The following is an 18,275-nucleotide window of genomic DNA, read 5'->3' on the forward strand; positions in this document are numbered from 1 at the left end:
GAGGCCAGTCTGTCGCAACCGTGTGGAGGAAGAGGAACAGGCTTGGCGGCCTCGCTGGGCGGGAGGGGGTGGCCGGGAAAGCACGTGAGGACAGCAGGCCCGGAACTGGCCGCCGCCTCCGTTGGTGGGAAGCTGAGCCCGAGGGGAGGGCTGCAGGAATAGGTCCATCTGGTGGGAAAGGGGCAGAAAGATTGAGGACACCCTCAGGCGGACCTCCAGGAGGAGCAAGGCTAGCTGGGAACTGATGGATTTGGAGGCAAAGCCAAGGACAGTAGGTGCCAGGTTGGAAAAATGGAGACACCAGGGACTAACCTTGTCCAGAGTGGAGACCCACAGCAAGTAGGCAGATGTAGCAACTGGGACCCACAAGTCCCACTTGGTAGTTGCCAGCATGCCTGCCCTTCTCTGAGGCTTTTTAAGACAGGCTGCCCGTGGGGCCGGGGAGATGGCTCAGTGGAATAAGCGCTTCCCTGGCAAGCGCAAGGCCCTGAGTTCAAGCCCCCGCAAAAAAAAAAAAAAAAAAAAAAGACAGGCTGCCCAGGAGAAGCGGCCAGACCGCTGGGCCTCCACTTAGCTGACCCACCCAAGTCCACACGTGTGGGCATGCCACACAACCCTTGAGAGTGCAGTGGGCCACATGCCCCTGTCCCCTGGGGGCCTCCCTTTCAAGAGCAGAGTAGGGAGGATGTGCGACTGAGTTCCTGATGATTGGGGCCAGCTGTGTCGGAGCTGGGTACCTTCGCTCCAGCTGCCTCTCTTGTGAACCTCTGGATAAGCCAGGGGAAGCTGAGCCCACCCAGTACGGCCCCCTCCTCTTCAGGAGAACTCTGAGCCTCAGGTTCCCTGGCACAGCACGCCAGGGCTTTAAGGTTGCCAGGCCCAGCACCTCCCTCTTTCCTTCCACCATCTCCCTGAAGCCCACAAATAGCCCCATGCAGCCAACTGCAGTCCCCGTAACACCCCACCTGGCTGTCTGGTCTCCAAGCTGCAGTCCACCCAGCCAGTCCTGATAAGACCTGGAAGGTTCACTCAGCTAGCCCAGGATGCTGCACCCCAGAGAGCTGCTGTCTATAACCTGCTGGCTGTCACTGGCTTCCCAGCAGACTGTGAACTCCACAGTCATTTGGACTGGATCTTGGATCCAGCCTCTGAGCCTGTCTTGGAGTCTAGGAGAGATAGGCCCATCCCATGTGCCTGAAACATATTTATGGAGTAGATGAATGATGCCCACATTCCTTAGCTGGTCCATGGCAAATCAGCCAGGGCTCAGCTCATCCCAGCAAACAGACTGCTTCCTTGTGACTCAGGAGTGTGTCTGTAGGGAGGAGACTAACTCCTTCCCTTGAGATAAGTCGCCAGGGCATTGACCCACGCCTGGCCTCTGTTCAAGACTCATCCTTACTCTAGGTGGCCTGACACCTGGACAAGGTCCTGGTGAAGAAGCAAGAAAAGTATAGTATAGAATGTCAACAAGGAGAAGGAGCGAAAGATGGAGGGAATTGGCTGGGCAGTAGATGGTCCACTCTGGGTGATACTCTCTCTTCACCTGGTGCAGGATGAACCCCCGCGTCCTGCTAGCAGCTGGACACCTCGACACCTAGGGCTACAGGGAGGGAAGAAATGCCTAAACAGCTACATTTCTCAGGGCTGCCGCTCTTCTAGGTCTAGAGCGTGGGGCCGGGGCTGGACTCACCCAGGGCTCTTAAATGCACGAAGGAAGTGATATATAGATCCTTTTCTCTTTCTTCTTCTTAATTTTTATTATTGGAACTTCATAACATAATAAAGGAGATAAAGTAATACTGGGACCTGCTCCAAGTTGTGGGCAGCCATCATGTGACCCCTTCCTATGCCCTTCAAATCCCCTTTGATTATTTTGAGGCAAATCCCAGACATCATATGGCCTCACCTGGACATAGTTTAGGATTTGCCCTAAAAAAAGGAGATTTTTTCTTTTGATTGGGGTAAAACATGTATACAACAAAGTGCATAAAATATATGAATCTTATGCATACAGATTGTTAAAATTTCATTTTTGTCCATTGTTTATTTATTTGGTACTGGGGATTTAATTCACAGCCTTCATGTTGAGCTTTTTCAACTTTCTTTAAATTTTGAGATTAAGTCGCTTATTGTCCAGGGTGGACTGGCACTTGTGAGCCTTCCTGCTACTTCAGCCTCCCAGGTCATTTTTGTGTACTCTTGTGTATTCTTGCAGAACATTCTGACCCTGTGAAAGGTGACCGCATGCCCTTCCAAGTCACAGGTAAGCACTCTCTTAGCTTCTCGATGGCCCTGCTGGCTGAATCATATCCTTTTTTCTGCAGCTAGTGCCTGCTTTTACTTCACCTCCCAAGGACTCTCTAGGCCTAAGCAAAGCACCCTTAACTTTCAGTTTTGGTACTGGGCCTGTCACTTTAACTCTGGCCCTCTTTTCTTGCTTAGCCCAAAGTCTGTTTGCTTGCAGATCTGTGCTCCACCCCACTCCCTCCCCAACCCGTGTGTCTCTCCTGGGAACTACATTTCCCAGGATCCTTTCCCATGAGTTTGTGAGTGGGATTAGCCAATAGGAGGCACTGGTAGATGCCCAGCATGTAGGGAAGGGAAGAAGTTGGCTTCTCTCCCAATCTGCTCTGTGGCATCACCTGAAGTTAGTTTTGTTTCTTCCTACTTTCCTACAATCTCATCTCTTACTGGGAAGCGGCCATGGCTTAGTTCCTGTTTAACACCACTGCAGGCTTGTTGGTCAACAATGTGGGATTATCCTGCTGTCTTTTCAGTTTTGGTGGTTGCAGCTGCTTTTTGCTTTGCTATTTTCTGAGTTGCCTCAGTGTCTCCCCTTAGCTTCTCAGCTCTTCTATCATCCACATAACAATTCCCTCTCCTTCTTCCCTGCCTCTCATTCCTCTTTTCCTACTTTCTTTTCTCTCTCCCTTGCTCTCTCCCTCTCTCCTCACCTCCTGGCCTCTTCTTCTTTCCTCTCCCCTCCTATGTCTCTTGCCTCTGTCTCTGTCTTTGTCTCTCTCTTTTGCTCTGTTCCCTAGGCATTGAACCCAAACCTTGCCCCTCCTAGGCATTCTACCATTGATCCACACATCCAGCCCCTGTGTTAAATCTCTTCCATTTGAAAGACCTGGAATATTTCCTGTTTCCCAACTGGACCCTAACAGACAAATCTCACCAGGGAATGGTTATTATCACAATGCCTTCCCCTTAGGGGATGGAACCCAATGAGGCTGAGAAATACAGAAGCTCCTTGTGAGCAGGCACAGTTGTTCTCCTGTCCATTCTTTGCTAGTTTTCGTAAAGCTATCCTGGCATCCAGTGTGTGTCGCGCACCAGGCTGTTAGCATGTGTGAGAGGGGGCTTGCTCCTCCCCCGGCCTCCTTCAGAGGGGTCACTGAGAGGTCATTCTTCCTGCAGGCTCTCAGAGAATAGGAAAAGGGGACTGTGGTGAATGGATCATTTTTGAATATTTTTTCTCTTCTTTCCCTGCTCTGCTGTTAGCCATCAGGCCTCTTGGAAAGGGTCTGGGAAACCCTGAGAAATGAATGTAACTGATAAGGTTGGCCTGCATAGCATTCTTATTTGTGGTGGGGACAGTGTCTGACTCAGTGTTCTCAACTGCAAGACTTGTCTCCCAGATGGGACTTGGCAGTATCTTGAGACATTTTTGGCTGCTACTGCTCAGTAGGCACTGAGCAAGAGAATAGTGATGGTAGGTAAGACAAGGAGAGGCTGATTTGGGCTGGTGTTTTATTTTATTTTTCAAAAAAATTTTTATTTATTTGATACAGAGGCTCACTACACAGCTCAGACTCATAGTGATCCTCCTGTCTCAGCCTCCCTAGCTCTGGGATTACAGGCATGCGCCACCATGCCAGCATGGCATGCAATATCAGGGACTGAACTGAGATCCTTACACTCACCAGGCAGGACTTCAGACTGCTGAGCCATCTTCCTAGCCCAGGGCTGGCATTTTTAGATCTCTTGTTTTCAAGGCTGATTGTTTTCTGGCTAGATCTTACTTTTAGGGAAAGAGGATACTGTTTGCTAGTGGGCAGAAGTCCAGGATGCTGCTGGACAGCCCACAGCACATAGGGCAGCTCCACCAACAAAGACTGACCCAGAAGAAGGACCCACAGTGCTAAGGTGGAAAAATGCTGTCTTAGCCAAAGGGATAAACCTCTAGCAGAGCCTCTAAACATTCTGCTAAGTCACCAGACTTGGAAGGGGTAGAAGGAGGGACATGCTGGTCCATCGTTCTGGGTTTATTTCCATAAGATGAGAGGACCGCTGTCTTCCTCCATACACAACTCAATATGGCTTCGCTAATTGGCTCTCTGTGTAAGACTAAAGAGTTGCATTTCATTGAATAATTCATTTTTACCCTTGGAAGGTTAGAGACTGAAGAGGAAAGAGTGAAGAAAACTTAGAGTAATAGACCACAAGTAAATGGGTCATTAGAGGAAATTCAGATGGTTTGGAGGATGCTTTCTCAGTGCACATTCCCATCAAAGAGAAATTCCCAGGCTTCCTCAGCATCCTAATTCTTTCTGCAAAATGGATCAGTCAGAAGAAGTGAACTCTAGGCCTCTAGACCCTATAGCCACCAAGATGAAAAACCTAGGTTCCTGTCCTCAGAGAATTCCTGATATGACCCCATGCACGCAGGGTATGCCCATGTGTGTGTGGGCACATAGGAAACTAGTAAACAGCAGTGAGAAAAAACTAGGGTGGGTTCTGTCCCACAACATGGAGAAGTGATGCATTTGAACTGGAAGACCTTCTAACTCCTTCCTGCACCCCATGGCAGATGTTCCGGCTCTGGATCTCTCCTGGCAGCCTTTGCGTGTTACAGCCACACTGGGATGGGGAAGGAAGTACTGGGTTAGAAGCAAGAGCCAGGGGTTTGGGAGAGGCTGGGGGACCCTGAGCAGATGGTCCTTCCTGGAATGGTCTGCTAGGCTCCTGATTCTCTTCCTCTAAAGCCAGGGCAGCAGCAGCTTCTCTGAGCCTCAGTTCCCTCATGTGCTGAGCAAGGGGCTCACTGCCGCATAGCTGGTAGGGTTCTTGTGACCGCCCCGATGGCTGCCTACCCTTCCTGCCCATCAGTTTTCAGACAAGAGTGCTGGAACCCAGAGAGTTGTGTTGCCTTTTCTGAAGTCGTGAAGCCTAAAAGCAAAAATAGAAATCATAGACTAATGCCTATGACGTGGTCCAACAAGTCTACAAAGGCACATAGAGGGGTACAGATGGATACACAAACTGCAGTGGGTCCCCTTGGTCTGAGAAGAGGAAAAAGAACAGGACAAGGGGAAGCGTTGATTGTTCTGTTCTTTTTTATTGCTAGAAAACTACACTATGGCAAAAATGTATTTATGTTTTATTGCTGCCCTTTAAAAAGTACTAGTTAAAACTCTGCTCTGATGAAAGTTCAGGTCTCAGCTTTCTGTGTTGCTCATGGCAAGCTTGCTCTGGACTGCTATAGATCTGCCCTGCTGTAGCTTCTGAGCTGCTCTTATCCTGGCCCTTCCTCCCTGGGCCATCCTAGGCTCCAGATCAGGCCTTGAAGTGCTTCTTGCTGAGCCTTTGGGATGAAAACTATTCGTCACACTGCCGTGGGCTGTGGCTGGCTTCCAGGCACCAGTGAGCAAATAGAAAAGGCAGGGAGGAGCTTCGCAGAACTTTGAGATCACACAGTCAGGGAGCCGGGCAACCTGTTTGTGGGATACGAGCTTAAGGACCTGGCTTATCTAGAGATGTCTGGGAACCGCAGAGTTTTCCTCAGAGTCAGGGTTTCAGTCCAATACCAGAGAGCTGCTGGGTCCACGGTGCTATGTGGAAAGAGCGAACCTCTGTGGGCCTTCAAGTCCAGGCACAGGGGAGGCCCGAACGCCTCAAGTCTGTGACTGGACTGGCTCCCGAAGTGAATGGCAGACATGCTAAGCAGAAGTCATGGTTTCTTTTTGGATGCCCCCCAAACCTTATATGCTTAAGGGCTTGTGGCAGGTGACTGGATTACAAGGGCTCAGCTGTTAAGACATGGGACCTGGTTGGAAGAGGTGGACCCCTGGGGAGTGACATCTCCTGGGCATCTCCCTTCTCGCAGCTTCCTGGCACCCTGCCCTGAGCAGCTCTCAGGGACCCTTCCATCATACCATGGAGCATGCAAGGACCAAAGCTTCTGGAACATGAGTGAAAATAAACTTCTCCTCCTTCATGATGTGGGTGTCAGCAGTTTTGTTTCATCAGCAAGGAAAGTGACTGAGATGGTAGACAACCCTTTAGGAGCAGAATTCCCAATTCTGTTTAGGATACTGCTGTCATTTTGTTGTGGTACATCAGAGAACTGGCTTACGCTTGTCAAGGGCCATTTGTATCACCTGGAAAATGGACACCGAGCCAGCCTTTCCCTCCTGAGGCAGGTTCCTGAGCAGATATCAAGGTAAACAACTGAACCTGTTTTGGAACCCTGGCTGACGCTGGTCCTTGCTGTAAGAAGCCTCTAGAGTGGGCTCTACTGAGAGTCTGGAGGGCCCTCTGTTCTTTGCTAGGCAAGCTCCTTGTTTTTCTTTTCTTTTCTTTTCTTTTCTTTTCTTTTCTTTTCTTTTCTTTTCTCTTTCTTTCTTTCCTTTCTTTCTTTCTTTCTTTCTTTCTTTCTTTCTTTCTTTCTTTCTTTCTTTCTGATGCATCTTGTTGTTACAGGGTCTCATTACGCAGCTTGGACTCATGGTGATCCTCCTGCTTTCAGCCTCTCCAGTGCTGGGCTTACAGGTATGTGCCACTACACTAGGACTCTGTCCAGCTCAGCCTGCCCTGGGGGTGGGACCGGCACGGCATGTGGTGTCGGCTGGGATCGAACTGCGGTCCCTGTGCTTGCCTATGCTTGCCTAAGCAGGTGCTTTAGTCTGCTGAGCTACCTCACTGGCCCTCCTTGTTTTTCTTGATCCAGATGAAATGCCACCCTCTATGGGATCTCACGTGAAGCAAGTCCTTCTTGGAGGCTCCCACAGACTTGGTCCTTATCTCACCTGAACTGTCCCCCACCCCCTGAGCCTTGGCCCCATCTGGGCTTGTGTCTGAGGGTGGGAGGGATGGAGAAGGCCCAGGCCAGCTGTGGCAGGCCAAGAGGCAGGAAGAGCCAGGGTCAGGTTCCCACCTCTGACTGCCCCCATAGGCCTAGGGGTGGCAGACCTTCCATGGGCCGTGCAAGGGCTGGGCTGTGTGAACAGACTGGCTGTGTCTCCCTGTGGCCCCTTGTTGAGCCCAGTTCTCAGACCCTTTCCTCTCCACTTGCTCACTGCTTGGTACCTCTATCTCTATTCTCTTCTGGACCAAGTCTGGACAGAAGTTTTATTGAAACCAGAGCCCCTACCAGGTTAGTCTTTCTTTGCTTCCTGGGGTTGTGCCATCTTCTTCCTCCCAGGTGCCAGTGCTAACATATCCCTCTCTGCCCTCTCAGTGCCCGCTGCCTCTGCCTTTCTTTAGGCTCTCTGATTATGCCCACAGTGCCCTGTCTGGCCCGATGCTACCTCCCATGCCCACATTCCTACAACCCCGTGACCACAATAGGGGACATTACACATTCTTGGCCCAGCAGCCAATGGTGTAAAACAGAACAGAATGTCCTGGGGACGGGCCCAGCCCTCTGGGCCCCTGGGCCCCTCCTTGGCCTCCTTGGGTCCCTCCTTGGGCCTGGATGAGGCTAGGTGAGGAGTCTGGAGAAAGGAGGACAGAGAAGGGGAAGAGGCAGGTGGGGACTCCAGGTGTTCCCACTGCTGCAAAGACCATTTCTCCTTCCCCTGCAGGACCTGGGGCAAGGCTGACCAGGGGATCCCAAGAGGGATCCCGGCAGCCCACCAGCTCCCTTGCTCTTCTGCCTGAGGGCAGGCATTCCTGGGGTGGCTTCCTCATTTGCACCCTTTTGCTCTCTTCTGTCTCTTCACCCTGTGACCTCTTCCATACCACAGCTCTCCACCCTGTCCTCTGTTCTCCTCCATCCCTCTCCCTTTTCCTGCCTTCTCTGTTCCCCTGGCTTCCACACCCTGGTCTCACTCCTTCTGGCTCATCTCCCTTTCTGTGTTGCCCTCCTGACTTGGTGCTCAGATTTCTTCTGCCTGTTCCAGATCTATGACCCTCAGCTGTCCTTCTGTCCCCAATCTCCTTGCCTGTCAGCTCCCTATCAATTCCCAGCTCAGACTCTTACCTGTCCCCAGGAGCCCTCTTCCCTTTGGGGAGCTCCCAACCAGGACTCCTCCTCTACCCCTCCCCCTGCCCTGCTCACCTTTAATTGAGATGCTAATGAGGCTTCTGTCGCTTCCATCCCTCACCGACGGGCGGCCCCTGGGCTGCCGCTGCACCTGTCAGGTGAGGGGGAGGAGAGGCTTGGCTGCCAGACTCAACTGGAAAGGAACCAGTCCCAGCCCAGCCACACCTGGGAGTGAGGAGCTGGAGGCAGCTCAGACCTCCTGAAACCCTGCATTCTGTGGGCCAGTGAGGGAGACGGGACAGGGCAGGTGGCTGAGCCAGGGACCAGAGGGCCAGCTGAGAGGGAAGACACGGGAGGAAGAGGAAGAGAGGCAGGATCAGAGGAGCTGGCCCAGGGAGCAGAGGCAGGCAAGGAAGAAGCAAGGCGCCAAGGAGGAGCAGAAGACAACAGAGAGGGGGTGAGAGGCAGGAGCCCAGCCAGAGTTCTGCAGGAAGAGGGCCTGAGGGAGTCTGAGAACCAGGCAGGAGCCTGCCCTGGTGACGGCAGGGAGGTGCCAGTGCACAAAGCCAAAGGTGGCTTTATCTGAAGAGGAGAGAGGCCGCTCCAGGGAAGCCCAGCGTCAGCCCATTGGCCAACTCTCCGGCAGGTCAGCTGGCTCCTGGAGAGGTGGACAGGGTGGAGTGTGGACAGGGTGGGGTGCAGGTGGAACGGGAAAGCGGCTCAGGGGGATGTGGGCATTGGCAGAGTTCAAGGTGGCAATGGAGGAAGGCTTCTAAGCCCAGGCTCAGCCTTGACCTTGACCCTGACCCTCACCTTTCCAACCCACCTTAGGGCTCAATGAAGGGTGATGAGCACAAGGCGCAAGGCCCTCTTCCTCCCCCGCCCCTCCCGGGGCCCCTGAAGGGGGACAAGTGTGAGCAGCCAGGGCTGGGTCCCGAGCCAATGGCCCTCCGGCAGCACTCAGAGGAGGAGGAGGAGGCCCTGATTGAGTTCCACCGCTCCTACCGGGAGCTCTTCCAGTTCTTCTGCAATAACACCACCATCCACGGTGCCATCCGCCTTGTGTGCTCCAAGCACAACCGCATGAAGACGGCTTTCTGGGCCGTGCTCTGGCTCTGCACCTTTGGCATGATGTACTGGCAGTTTGCGCTGCTCTTTGGAGAGTACTTCAGCTACCCTGTCAGCCTCAACATCAACCTCAACTCCGACAAGCTGGTCTTCCCTGCTGTCACTGTCTGCACCCTCAATCCCTACAGGTCAGTCTGTTTGCACCACTTGCAGAGGGTGGCCAGATGGGGCTGAGGTGTTCACCCTTTGCTGCGCAGACCCTTGCTCGGTCACGCCATGCTCCTGCAGACCCCAGGTAACTCCCTTGGGCGGCACAGGGAGCCTAGTGGAGCCATCCTGTCTTGGGTGTCGCCTGACTCACGGACTGGGGCTGGGCCAGCAATGCCCTCCTGCCCTGCACCTCTCCTTCTTGCAAGTGTTGGGGAGCACTGGGGAGGTCAACACACCCACTAGTACAGGGCTTAAGGCAGCCTCATCCTCCCTGGAGCAAGAGGACAGCTGAGAACAGAGGCTCCATGGAAGGTGTGGGCCTCTCTCGCCAAGGCTCCGAGTTCAGTCCAGGGCACACAAATCCATTGGAGAGGTGAAGCTGGGTGACGGTGAGGAGAGGCTGTTCAGGCACTGAGGAGGAGGGTGAGGTCAGACTTTGTGCAGAAATTAACATGGCAGGTGCTAGAGGTCAGGGCTGTAAAGCCAGCCTTGGGGGTGAGGGTTTCCAGAGCTGAAGAAGAATGGGGCAGCTACGCCCCGAGACCCAGGCTACTTGGTGCTGGTGCTCACCACCGGGCTGCTCTGTTCACCTGCCCAGGTGCCTGACCTTTAAGGGCCTGGGTGTGGCCCACAGTTTTGGGTTTCAACAGTGCTCTTTGCCAGTTTGGGTGGGGAGGCAGAGGGGGTGGCAACGTTGGCGGGAGAGGAGGCAGGGCTGGGTGTTGGTGCAGGGGTTTATTTGTATTCGCTCGGTAGGCGCCACACCTTGGGAACACTGGATTCACCAGACACAGGCTAGGTACTGGGTAAAATGGATTTATTAACAATTCAACAACTTTTATTGAAGGCCAGGTACTTCTCTAGGTACTGGGATGAGAAGGCTAAAATCAGGAGGAAGGCGTAGAAGCACGTAATAGCAGCACACTGTGATAAGAATAGTAAAAATGTGTGAGTGTAAGCGTTTAATGAGTGTTTGTCTGAGCGTGAGTATGAGTACACACATGGGGAATGCGTGCGATTATGAATGATTGGGATTGGTCACATGTTGGGGGCGGAGGCCTCCTGATGTGTCACAGACTGAGGAAGCTTGTGGAGCCCTGAAGAGAAAGCACCTCCTTCACGGACGGCAGAGCCGCTTACTCGGGAGGCTGAGGCACCAAACACCGCAAGGATTTTATAGCCGTCTCGGGGATTCTCACAAAATCTTCCAGGGCGTGAGCTAAGAATATCTGTTTTACATATGAAGAAACTGAGGCAGAGAGAAACAAGCCCCCAGATCACAGAGACAGTGACTGAACCGTGACTCGTCCTGTGTGCTTGACCCTAAAACTGGGTCTCTTTTTAATACCCGAGATGTGGGGGAAGGACTGGATGACTTCCCAGTAAGCCGTTTTCACTGCTCATTAGAGGCCTCTCCCCCGGCCTCCTCTTCCTGTAGCACCCTCCCCTTCAGCCCTGCGGTGGAGACAGAGTAGGAAGGGGAGGACTAGGCAGGGGCGGGTGCGGGCAGGGTCGCAGCGCTCGCTCAATAAATATTTGTGGCTGTAAAGATGCTGAGATATGGAGAGGGCAGGGGTGAATCTGCGCATTTGTTAAGGCTCTGCTGGGCGCAGGGCCCCGGCAAGGCCTAAGCTCAAACCCCTGAGGATGGAAATCGTAGTCCGCCTGGAGGCTGGGTTCGGAAGGAGGTGTCTGCTGCCGCAGGGCAGGAGGACAGGGCCAGAAAGCACAGTTTGAGAAGGAGACTGCTCACCTAACTGTGCTTGGCCCCGTGCTGGGTGCTTTATGAACACAGCCTCATTTAGCCCTGGCAAGTCCAGCGAGGGGGCATTTTGTGTATTTCCATCTTTTAGCTGAGCACACTAAGTCTCTGGAAGGTGAAAGTGAGCAAGGCCGTAGAGCTAATAGTAAAACGAGGGCCGGGGAGGTGGCTCAGTGGAATAAGCACTTCCCTGGCAAGCACAAGGGCCTGAGTGCAACCCCTGGTTCTGCAAAAATAAATAAATAAAAATAATAATAATAGGGGCTGGGGAGATGACTCAGTGGAATAAGTGCTTCCCTGGCAAGCGCAAGGGCCTGAGTTCAATCCCTGGTGCCGCAAAAAAAAAAAAAACAAAAAACACCAAACAACCAATAATAATAATAATAATAATAATAATAATAATAATAATAAATAGCAGATGACATGCATACACAGTATTTCCAAATGAATCTAAATCTGAATTAAATTATTTAATCTTCACAGCAGACCTTGGAGGTATGTTAGTACATTAGTGTTCCCATTTTTTTTTTCTGATTCAAATGCCTGCTGCCACCCCCTAGTGTTCCCATTTTATAGATGAGAAAACTGAGGCCCAGAGAATTAAGTAAAGTCACCCAAGTTGCAAAAGGGCTAAGGATGTAACCCAGCACTCTATGGGTTCCATCCCAGTGCTGTGCCTGATCTTAGAACTCTGTCTCTCCAACTAAGAGCCAGTGTACCCTAGATTAGCAGCCAGGCACAGCCCCAGCGTGTGTGACCTCAAAGTCCTCTCTCATCACCCTTTCAGAGAGAAGCCCTCAGGTCACAGAGACAGTGACTGAACCGTGACTTCCTCCTTTCAGAGGAAGCCACAGAGGCTTCCAGGGTTGGGACCTCTGGTGTGAACAGAGAGGGCTGTGCGCAGGTGTCAGGACCCAGGCAGGATTCCAGGGAGAGGCTGATGGGTGGACAGCCATGCCACCCTGGCTGTGAGTCACCGGGGCCAGGCAGAGGCCGGGAGCTGATCGACTCCTCCAGGTAGGAACTGAGGATACAGGGATCAGTCAAGACAGAGGAAGTGGATAGGGCAGAGTCCCACCCTGGGCGTCCACCCGCCGAGAGGCACGACCAGCAGAAGGAGAGGAAAAGATGGCCCTAGCCCATAGGTGTGGTGCACACCTGTAATCCCAGCCCTCTGAAGGCCGAGGCGGGAGGATTACAAGGTCGAACCCAGCCTGGAAACTTAATGCTTTAACAAGACTGGGTCTCAAAATAAAAACTGAACAGGGCTGGAGATGTAGTTCAGCACAGAGGTCCAGGTTCATTCCCAGGACTGCAGAGGTCAGTGGTGACAGGGAGAGATCCTGTCTCTCGGAAGAGCACAGACTGCTGAGCCATCTGATGCACGGAGACGTTAAGAGTCCAGTGGGAAAGGTCAGATCCTGCAGGGCTTCTGTCTTGATCTAAAAGAGCAGGATGGCCAGGCTGTCCTTAGCACGTGAAGTCTACAGACATATTTTTCACCCAGGAACTGGGAGAGATTTAGACCTGGCGAAGAACCTTGGGACTCATGAGGAGTGCAGGTCAGGGACTTTTCTATCCTGAGACAGCAGAGTGGGGCTGGCAGCAGAATGGACCTGGAGATAGGCAGCTTCACACAGAGAAGTGGGGGGCCCTGTGCCCCACATGGTCCAGACCCAGGCCTGGCTAATAGCCCAGACTCCGCCACAGTGACCTGTCCTCTGGTGCTGGGTCCTTCCCACCTCGGTGGCGGAGCTATATTTTATCTCCCTGCATCTGCTGCCTTCTGGCCTGGGTTCTTTCTCTGTGAATCCCCCTGAAGATGTCACCACCTACCCTGTTCCAATGCAGCTAGCACGGGCAAAGCTGCTCTGCCATTTGCCATGCCCCCTCTGGAGTATTGATCACATAGACCTCTTAGGTAATGAGGGCTGGCAACATAGCCAGGGCAGAAGACTGGAAGGCTATGCAGGGGTCATCCCACTGGTGAGTGGAGTCCGGGTCTTCAGTTCCATTTCTGTTAAGACCACATGTCTTAACCACATGTCATGTAGATAGGTGACAGAGAGTGCTGCTATGACTGCTTTGCTTGTTCTTTTCTGAGATTAACAACAGTGACACTCAACACAGCAGCAGCAGGTGCAGAGGACCTACTCTGCCAGGTAATTTGTGCAGGCTTCTCATACACAAGAACTCATGTAATCCTCAGAGCACACAAGGACTCTAGCACTGTTATTTCTCCCATTTCACAGCTGGTGAAAGAGAGGTACAACAATCGTAAGGAATTTATTGGAAGACAAGCAGCTCCTTAGTAGTGAGGTTCCCATATGAGCCCAGAAGCTAACTAGAACTTGATTCCTCTAGCTTTTCCTCAAATAAATGATTTCTAGATCTTCTGCTACTCCAGCTGTCCATCCTCGGAACATCAACTTGCAAGCATCTTTTGGTCTTAAAATGTGACCACAGCTGGGCATGGGCACATACTTATAATCCTAGCACTCTGGGAGGTCGAGGCAGGAGGATCATAAGTTGAAGTCCAGCTGGGGCAACTTAGTGAAACCCTGTCTCAAAATAAAAAATTAAAAACAGAGCTGGGGCTGGGGCTCAGAGAGAAGGCCCTGGGTCTAACAATTCCCATTAATGAGAAAAGAAAAAAAGTTGTGGCCAGGACTGAACTCCAAGTTGTTTAAGTTGCATAGTCTGAGTGCTTGGATCCCATGCAGAGGGCAAGCTCTGACCTCTTGGGGGCCACTTGTAGGGCACGTGCTGTGAATACCATATGGTGTGGACTGGGTTCAGACTGACCGTTGGGGTGGGGGCAGCTGGAAAGGTTCAGAGCTCCTTGGGAGACAAGACTGAAGGTGCAGAGGGGTGGGGAAGAGCTGGGTGGGAGAGGGCCTAGAAAGGAAAGGGAGACTTCTGGGTAGGCGGGAGTTTGGTGTGCTCCCTGTGCCCAGCTCTGCCTGGTATGCTGTGCTGCCAATGAGACTGCGCCACTAGGGGTTCTGGAGTGGTGAGGATGGGCACCTAGGCAAGTTCATAGGGGGCCAGGGTGGAGAAAGAGGGGAGGAGGAGGAGAAGGAGACAGATGGAAGTGAGCAGAGGTGTCAGTCCCCAGATCTTCCTGGGCCCGTACCTGCCAGCCTGCCTGCCCTTCATAGAGAAACAGGGCTGAAGGGGATGTGGCCAGCAACAAGGATGCCAGATCTGATCTTAAGCGCCTCTAAGCCAGAGGCAGTTGTGGATAAAGCAGGGTCAATCAGCCTGGGTTCCAATCTTGGCTCCGGTAGGTACTTCCTGGCTGAGTGATCCTGGGAAGTAGTCTAGTGAATGAGCTCGATTTCCTCCTGGCTGTGGGATGGACAGAGTAATGCCTGCTTCATGGAGTTATTCAAGAGTTTGCCCAGGCCCCCGGGCAAGGCTGCAGGCCAGGTCAGATGGGATGAGAGTGGTGGTCATATCCTGCGCAGGAGGTCAAGGCTACATGGGTTTGCTTGAGTCCTGTGGCAAGGATTCTTCACTGTGGGCTGAACCATGCCTTCACACTGAGCTGCATCCTGTCCTCTATTGAGACAGAGTCTGGCTAATTTTCTAAACTGCTGGGGTTAGGCTCAAATTTTCAATGCTCTTGCCTCAGCCTCCCAGAGTACTGGAATTACAGGTGAACTCGTTGCAGGCCTTCTTGATCCCTTCTTTCTAGCCCCTGGCTTCCTCCGGATGAGAGCTGAATCTTTAGTGTATTTTGCTTCGTGATCAATTCTCTTAATTTTTTTTTTTTTGTGGAACTGGAGATTGAACTCAGGCCCTTGCACTTGCCAGGTAAGCGCTTATTCTACTGAGCCTTCTCACCGGCCCAATTCTCTTAATTTCAGTGACAACTCACAGATCTTGCCTCCCTTAGAGGAATTGCTAGTGTCAGGCATTTAGGGAAGGAAGGATTTCATTGTTGAAAGGGAGGGAGGTGGCTTAGGAGAGTGAGAGTCCTGTGTGGAGCCTCTTCGAGGGCCTTATCATGGCTAGAGGACAGGTTGTGCTGGGTATAGGAGCCTAAGGTCCTTCTGGAAAAGGCAGGAGCAGGGACGGGAGATCCCGGCACAAGGACAGCTGGGGGCTCAATGAGAAGGGCAGAGTGGCCCAAGCAGTGACAGCTTGGAATTGGCGATGGGTGAGAGGGAGGTGTGCGGGGTAGTGGAGGGGAATGGGGTGGGGGTATGAAGTTCTCACAGAGAAGTTGTAGCACACCTGGACACCTCCTGTACAGCCTTGAGAAAGACACCCCACTTTTCTGGGCCTTGGGCCCCTGCCCATGTCTTCCTGGTCTCTTCACTTTGTGAGCTGGAATATTTCCTCACTGAACTTCCAGAGAGCTTTGTGTGAAGGCAGCTCTAGCGCTTAGCCCAGCTCACAGATGAGGAGCTGAGACTGGCATTCAGAAGGCTCGGGTGCCCTGCCTAGCCTTACATGCTTAGAGCATGCAGCTGGGACACCAGGAACCACATCCGGCTGCTCTGGCCCTAGTGAACTTTCTGGGACAGGACAGAGGACAGTGTGCCGGCTAGAGCACCATCCAGCCATGTCCCCTGCGCTATCTTGAGTAAGGGCCCACGCCTCAGGTATTCCCCCTGGGAAAGGGGTGACAGGTATTAGCTAATAGTACACTGAAGATTAGATTAAGTCCTGCACGGTCTAATCACACTGTGCCTGGCTCCTAGTGGGCGCCAAGAAATATTAGCTATTATTATGTCTTTCCAAAGACCAAGCACAGACCTCTGCCCTGAGCTACCTTTTCTCCTGTGAGTGAGTGAGGGGAAGGTTGCAAGTTCAAGCCCAGCCCTTTTTCACTCCAGAGTGACTCAGGCCCAGCCAGCCAGAACTTTAGGGTGGAGAGGGAGACAGACCAGATGGGTGAGGATGTCAAGACCTGGGGGAGTGTTTGATGTGTCTGAGTGACCACCTTGGGCTCATCCCTCACCACCAATGAGCTTGGTCTGTTCCTGGATTTCATGTAAATGCAATCACATGATAGGTATTTTTTATATGCGTCATTTTTTTAAATCATCATTTTAAAAATTTATTTATTTTTATTTATTACATTTATTTATTGTGTGTGTGTGTGTGGCCAGCTCAGCCCACCAGGGGGCGGGGCTGGCTGGCATGTGGTGCTGGGGATCGAACCGTGGTCCCTGTGCTTCGCCAAGCTTGATTCAAGTAGGTGCTTTAGACTACGGAGCCATCTCACCAGCCCCTATGCATGTTATTTAATGTCTGAAATTTATGCCTGCTTGTGCACACAGTAGGTTTTTAAAAACATTTTTATTTATTGCTGGTTTGGTGAAGGTTTTTTGTCTATTATGACTGAAATTGCCAGGTTCGTCCACAGACCAATTCTTATATTTCCACTGCACTTGGGAAACAGCTAGAAGGGAACAGGTGGAGCAGCAGGGAGACGTGTGTGTCACTGTATACGAAGCTGTCAAGTCTCCAAAGAGGTTGTACCTCTTCGTGCCTCATGTTATTCTCCTGTCAGCAGCTGAGGAGAATCCTAGGTCCTTTGCCTTTTCACTAACACACAGAGTTATTGTTTTTAGTTTTAGCTCTTCTAACGGATGTTAAAATGGCACTGCACTAGGGTTTAACTTATACCTCCTTTAGGGTTAATTATGTTACATCTTTTCATATAGTCAGTGGCTATTAATCTTTTTGGTTTTTTAGTGTAAGAGTTCTTTATGTATCAGGATGAGTTCTTCCTTAAATAGTTCTTTTTCTTTTCTTGTAATAATAGCTTTGTTTTTTGTTTTTTTTTTAATATTTATTTATTTTTATTTATTACATTTATTTATTGTGTGTGTGTGTGTGGCCAGCTCAGCCCACCAGGGGGCGGGGCTGGCTGGCATGTGGTGCTGGGGATCGAACCGTGGTCCCTGTGCTTCGCCAAGCTTGATTCAAGTAGGTGCTTTAGACCACTGAGCCATCTCTCCAGCCCCTAGCTTTGTTGATATATAATTTATACACTATATAATTTACCCACTTGCCACATACAATTCACTTGTTTTATTCTATTTAAGAAGCATGCAATTATAGTCACAATCAATTAGGCAACATTTTCATCACCCCTAAAAGAGCCCTGTATCGTGTAGTGGTGCTCGCCTTCTGCCCCGCCCCGCTGTCCCATCTTGGGCAACCAGGGATGTGCTTTCTGTCTCTACAGGAGCTGTCTAATCTGGGCATTTCACACAGATTGACTCACACCATATGTGCTGTCTTCTGTGAGTGGCTCCTTTCATTCACTTCTATGAGTGTGATGGCCCGGCATTTCTTCCTCTTCTTTGTGGAAGAGTATTCTAGTGCACAGATGGACCATGTTTTATTTATACTTGTGTCAACTGAGGAACATTTGGGTTTCTTTTTACTTTTTGGCTATTATGAGTATTACGATGAACACCTATGCACAATTTTTCTGTGTAGGCACATGTTCTTATTTCTCTTAGGAGTGGAAATGGTGGATTATATAGATTATAATATCTCTCTTGAGAAACTTCCAGATTCTTTTCTCAAATGGCTGTATCAGTTTTCTTACAGGCACTATATGAAGACCAGAGAGATTTAATAAAAATGTAAAACTGTTCATAAAAGTTTTCTACTTCATAAAGTTGTAGGATTCTTCATTAGATATTTTTCTTACAAGAAAATATTGGGGCCAGGGAGATGGCTCAGTGGAATAAGTGCTTCCCTGGCAAGTGCAAGTGTCTGAGTTCAATCCCCGGTTCTGCAAAAAAAAAAAAAAAAAAAAAAAAAAGAAAGAAAAACAAAATATTGTCTAGGGGCCAGGGAAATAGCTCAGTAGAATAAGCGCTTGCCTGGCAAGCACAGGGTCCTTTCATATTTAGTACTATGGTGAATCTTGAATTTACTTTTGTGCCCAGAGTAATGTGAAGATTGAGGGTAATTTTCTTCCTGTACTGCATCCAGTTGTCAAAATACCAAATTTTCTGTTTCCCTATGGAAGTGAATCAGTGCTTTAGT

The 18,275-nt window shown here is 51.0% G+C and overlaps 1 protein-coding gene across 1 annotated transcript in view; it reads left to right on the forward strand.

Moving 5' to 3' along the window:
• The first annotated feature begins 6,868 nt into the window (after positions 1 to 6,868).
• Positions 6,869 to 18,275, forward strand: part of Scnn1a (sodium channel epithelial 1 alpha subunit) — a 24,494-nt gene continuing 13,087 nt past the window's right edge. The window contains exons 1-3 of the mRNA XM_023703736.1: positions 6,869 to 8,370; positions 9,044 to 9,496; positions 9,569 to 9,575. Of these exons, the coding sequence (XP_023559504.1) occupies positions 8,134 to 8,370; positions 9,044 to 9,496; positions 9,569 to 9,575 (697 nt within the window). The 5' untranslated portion in view covers positions 6,869 to 8,133. The remainder of the gene's footprint in view (positions 8,371 to 9,043; positions 9,497 to 9,568; positions 9,576 to 18,275) is intronic.

This window comes from Octodon degus, unplaced genomic scaffold, assembly GCF_000260255.1.
Source record: "Octodon degus isolate 3935 unplaced genomic scaffold, OctDeg1.0 scaffold00178, whole genome shotgun sequence".
Classification (NCBI taxonomy): domain Eukaryota; kingdom Metazoa; phylum Chordata; class Mammalia; order Rodentia; family Octodontidae; genus Octodon; species Octodon degus.